We start from the raw sequence: 5280 nt of genomic DNA, 5'->3' as shown, positions 1-5280 counted from the left end.
CAGGATTAGTTTTATTTTGGGAGTTTTCCCCCCCTCACCAGCAGTAAAACCCCCCCAGCCAGGGATCCTTCTCCCAGGGGGGGCTGAAGGTACAGGAGTTGTGGTTGGATGGACCCAAGGAAGATCCATAACTCAGGATTGATCCAGGTGCTGAGTGCAGGTGCTAAAACCCTTCACACTCTCCCACCTTCAAACCCTCGGTCCTGGAGTGGAATCACCTGAATTCCAGAAATTACGGGGGCACAAAGATCCAGAAGAGGCTTTATTAGGAATGTTCAAGGTGCCAGAGTTGCACCCTCCTGATCTGCACGGGAGTCGACCCAGAGTTCAGGGCCCGGGGGAGGCTTTGAGCCCCCAAAATTCAGGTGCTGGACACAGGCACAGCCCCACCCCTGCTGGAGCACCAGGGTGAGGTGAGGCCAGGCTGATCTGCAGAGGGGATTTCCCATGTTCCAGAGGGCATTTTCCGTGTCCCAGGGAGGATCTGAACAGGAAGCCCAGTGCCCAGGGCTGGGCTCAGGCACTGGGTGCATATTGCAGGGCCAGCCGGTCGAAGTCGTTCTCCTGCAAGCAGAGGCAAAAATAAAGGAATAAATCCAAACTTTCCTGGGAATCTGATAAAACTCTGCCTTAACTGAAGAGAACAGCTCACTAAGTCCAGAGGAATTCTAGGAAACGAGATCACCTGCACCGATTTTTTTTTTTCAGTTTGCTTCATTTTCCCTCTCCCCAAATTCTATTTAATCTCTTACATTCCCTCCATTTAAATGTTTCATGGCAACAAACTTCCACTTGGATTAAGAACCTGTTCCTCACAGCTTTTGGGCCGTGGTCAGGTACATCCCACCTGGCTTGTGCTTCCCAAAAAATCTCTCCCAAGGGCTGGAAAATTTAACTCAAGGGTGACAGGGCAGGGACATGGAGCTGCCTCCTCAGGCCAGAACCCACTGGCCCCATCACAACTGGATCTGAGGCCCAAGAAATTCAACTTTATATCATTTATTTCTACCCTGTTCTGTTCTATACCTTTGCCTGATACTCCTTGATGAAGGGGTGGTTTTTGTGAGCATCTTTCAGCTGCGACAGGTAACGATTCGTGACCTGGTGGGGGGAAAAAAACAAAGTTAAACGTTCAAACAACAGGAGGAAAAGCCAAAAGTGCAACAAATCACCCCTCAAAGGGTTTGTTCACAGCTAAAAACCTGCTTTTCTCAGTGTCTCCCACGTCAGCAGCCCCAGTGAAAACCAGTAAGACCTTTTAAAACCAGTAAGACCTTTTAAAACCAGTCAGACCCGCACGCCCTTAATAAATAATAAAACGCCCCTAAATAAATGATAAAATACTTAAAAATAAACCTGAAATCGGGGGTTTAAGTGAAAAGAAAAATCAGCAGGAGCTGAGCTTAGAACTCAAGTGATTTCCTTCTGCCCAGGCCTTCCTCTCAATGTCATGGAATTATGGAATGGTTTGGACCTTAAAGATCATCTAATTCCAAGCCCTTCCGAGGGCAGGGACATTTCCCAGGTTGCTCCAAGCCCTGTCCAAACCTGGCCCATGTCCTCAGTATTTCCACAAACTCTCCTTTAGGGGTGTGAGCTCCCCACCCCCAGAACCATTCCCAGATCCTGCTGGGAACACAGGGAACTCCCAGAGCTCTCGGATCCGCCGGGAACACCCAACGAACGCGGCCTCACCTCCGGAGCCTTTCCCAGGTGCTGTGAGAGCACCACGAGGTTCAGGAGGGTCTCAGGGTGGCCACTGTCCTGCAAGGAACAACAGCCACTGAGTGCTGGGATCCACAGCCTGCAGGGAACAGCCCTGCCCAACCCCCTGCCCTGGGAATGGGAACAGGGACAGGCACCAGGACGGACAAGGGATGGAGGGACAGGACCAGGGAATGGCTTCCCACTGCCAGAGGGAGGGTTAGGTGGGATAGTGGGGGGGGAATTCCTCACTGGGAAGGTGGACACGGGCTGAGATGGGTTTCCCAGAGAAGCTGTGGCTGCCCCTGGATCCCTGGAAGTGTCCAAGGCTGTGTTGGGGCAACTTGGGATAATGGGAAGTGTCCCTGACCACGGCAGGGGGTGGAACTCCATGACCTTCAAGGTCCTTCCCAACCCAAACCATCCTGGGATTCCACCTCCAACCAGCCAGGGATTCCAACCCAAACAATCCTGGTATTCTACCCCAAATTATCCTGGGATTCCACACTAAACCATCCTGGGATTCTACCCCAAATTATCCTGGGATTCTACCCCAAATTATCCTGGGATTCCACCCTAAACCAGCCAAGGATTCCACCCTAAACCTTCCTGGGATTCCACCCCAAATTATCCTGGGATTCCACCCTAAATCATCTGGGATTCCAGCCCAAACCATCCTGGGATTCCACTCCAAACCATCCTGGGGTTCCACCCCAAACCATCCTGGGGTTCCACCCCAAACCATCCTGGGATTCCACCCCAAACCATCCTGGGATTCTACCCCAAATTATCCTGGGATTCCACCCTAAACCAGCCAAGGATTCCACCCTAAATCAGCCAAGGATTCCACCCTAAATCAGCCAAGGATTCCACCCTAAATCAGCCAGGGATTCCACCCCAAACCAGCCAAGGATTCCACCCTAAACCATCCTGGAGTTCCACCCCAAATTATCCAGGGGTTCCACCCCAAACCACCCTGGGGTTCCACCATCAGCCCCACCCTCAGCCCCACCGATCCCTCCACTGGCATTTCCATGAATTTTCCCGGTGAAAGCCCTCTCTGTTCTCCCCAGCCCCCCGCCGAGAGGTGGGAAGAGCAGGCAGTACCTTGTCCAGGGCCTCCTGGAGAACTCCCTCGGCGTCCTCCCACTTGCCCTGGGCCATGTAACAGGCGGCCTGCCCGTTCAGCAGCAGGAGGGTGGGGGAACACTTGTCTGCCATCTCTTGGAAAATGTAATAAGCATCCTGGAGCTTCTCCCCACCCTGCAAAACACCCCCAGGCTCATCACCTGCTGCCAAGAAGCCCCCAAAAACCCTGAAGCACCAGAGACACAATTCATTTCTAAAGGTTATCAAGGGAAATTCTGGAGCACCAGCACTCCCTGATGCCTGTGATCTCCTGCACCACAACACAGCAGCCAGAGCAGATCAAAGAAATGCATAAATATTAAATATTAAGAACCACTTAAATGATCAAATGAGCCAGGCTTGTCTTCAGAAAGGAAAAAAAAAAACCAAATTCACTTCAAAAGAACCACTTCACGTGTCTGACGTAATAAAGGGGGTGAAATGAGGTTTTTATGATTTTTTTTTTTTTTTTTATAATTAAACACCTGGGTTTCTCAAAAGGTTCTCCATCCAGGAAGGTTCTAGATCCAGGAAGGTTCTACATGCAGTGGCTGCTCCAGTTGGAGGTGGGATTCCTCATGGAAACCAAGACCTTGAGGAAAATCCAGCCACGCACTGATTTAAGGCCAGGGCTACACATGAGAGGTTTCACACCAAAAACCAAGTGAACTCCAAAAAGAAATAATTTTGATGGTCCAACAGGTTGTTTCCTGTGCAGCCTTGGACTTCAATGAATTTTAGGGGTTTTATTTTCAACCTGGCCTGCCAAGCTGAATGTTCTGATTCACAAACGTGCTTAAGGACAGGCTGCTCTAAGCACAGGAAGACACTTTTTTCTTGGAGCCTGGGAACCAGGAGCAGAGCATTCCCACCCTGGGATGTCTGGGGGGTTATTTAAGTGTGGTTTAGCTCCTCCTGTGAGGAGGAAGAGCATCAGACCAGCCGGTGAGCTTGTGAAACCAACCCCCCCAAAATGTTCTGTGCGTTAAAAACTCAGCCCTGGGTGTTCTGCTGGAACCAGGACGTGAAAGGAGCCCCCAGGAACAGGAGCTGTCGTGGTTTTTTGGGGGCTGTAGGTCAGGGATCCCTGTCCCAGGTACCCACCACGGCCAGGTTCACCCAGGCAGTCGCCAGCTGGGTCAGAGTTGCGTCCTCATCCTGCTCCTGCATCTTCTTCAGCTCCTTCCTGCAGGAGATGGAGTCACACCAGAGGAAGAAAACAACTCCTTTAAGACACAACCAAAGGGCTGTGGTTTCTCCTCCCAGCTGGGAATGTGACAAACCCCTCAATATTTCACTGGAACAATCCATGAAACGCTTCCCTGTTTTACTTCCCCAGAGATTCCCACCACGTCCTGCTGAAGGGAAGACCCAAACCTCGAGGTCCAGCCCTGCCTTTGGCCATTCCCAGCTCTGGTTTTGCAACTTGAGGAGCAAAACCACCCGTGGCTGTGTCACTGCAGGAGCTGGATTTTCCCTCCCTCGGGGCTCTTCCCACACAAACACCACCAAAGAGCAAAGGGAGACAAACCCACCGGGCCAGGTCGAGCCTGTCGAGCTTCAGGAGGATCTGGATCATCATGGCCATGCTGGAAGCAACAAGAGAACAGGGATTTCCACAGCTGGACTCCAGGATCCTGCTGGGATCCAGCTCGGGGTGCTGTAGGATGAGGCCCTGGACTGGATCTCCCAGAGAAGCTGTGGCTGCCCCATCCCTGGGAGTGTCCCAGGCCAGGTTGGACACCCTGGTGGATGATTTTTAAGGTCTTTCCAAGCCAAATCACTGTGTGATTTCCTGGGCTGAGCCTGGGAGCCTGCTCCCAGCTCCCTCCCTGCCACACTGCCCATCTCAGCAGCCAGAGCCTGCCAAGATCCATCCCCAGGCTCCCACATTCCCAGGGGAGCACCAAACCCCTCCAAAGCCAAACCTCTGAGGAGCTTCCCTGGTGCTTCTGAGGCTCCTCTGAGCCAGGCCAAGGCCCAGCCAGGGCCATCCTGCCCTTCCTGGGGGACAGGGAGCCCCGGGAGGGCTGCACCCCCCATTCCAGGAGGGCTGCACTCCCCATTCCAGGAGGGCTGCACTCCCCATTCCTGGAGGGCTGCACTCCCCATTCCAGGAGGGCTGCACCCCCCATTCCAGGAGGGCTGCACCCCCCATTCCAGGAGGGCTGCACCCCCCATTCCAGGAGGGCTGCACTCCCCATTCCAGGAGGGCTGCACCCCCCATTCCAGGAGGGCTGCACCCCCCATTCCTGGAGGGCTGCACCCCCCATTCCAGGAGGGCTGCACTCCCCATTCCAGGAGGGCTGCACCCCCCATTCCAGGAGGGCTGCACCCCCATTCCAGGAGGGCTGCACTCACCATTCCAGGAGGGCTGCACCCCCATTCCAGGAGGGCTGCACTCACCATTCCAGGAGGGCTGCACCCCCTATTCCAGGAGGGCTGCAC

The 5280-nt window shown here is 53.6% G+C and overlaps 1 protein-coding gene across 1 annotated transcript in view; it reads right to left on the bottom strand.

Annotated features, from left to right (window-relative positions):
- Positions 1-249: 249 nt before the first annotated feature.
- COPE (coatomer protein complex subunit epsilon) overlaps positions 250-5280 on the bottom strand; it is a 7803-nt gene continuing 2772 nt past the window's right edge. Inside the window, exons 4-9 of the mRNA XM_017838181.1 lie at positions 4368-4421; positions 3937-4018; positions 2812-2967; positions 1696-1764; positions 1027-1101; positions 250-564 (exon numbers count right to left, since the gene is read on the bottom strand). Of these exons, the coding sequence (XP_017693670.1) occupies positions 517-564; positions 1027-1101; positions 1696-1764; positions 2812-2967; positions 3937-4018; positions 4368-4421 (484 nt within the window). The 3' untranslated portion in view covers positions 250-516. The remainder of the gene's footprint in view (positions 565-1026; positions 1102-1695; positions 1765-2811; positions 2968-3936; positions 4019-4367; positions 4422-5280) is intronic.

This window comes from Lepidothrix coronata, unplaced genomic scaffold (genome assembly GCF_001604755.1).
Source record: "Lepidothrix coronata isolate B3197 unplaced genomic scaffold, Lepidothrix_coronata-1.0 Scaffold327, whole genome shotgun sequence".
Taxonomy (NCBI): Eukaryota; Metazoa; Chordata; class Aves; order Passeriformes; family Pipridae; genus Lepidothrix; species Lepidothrix coronata.
The sequence above is the reverse complement of the archived record's forward strand: the minus strand, read 5'-3'. Positions and strand labels throughout refer to the sequence as shown.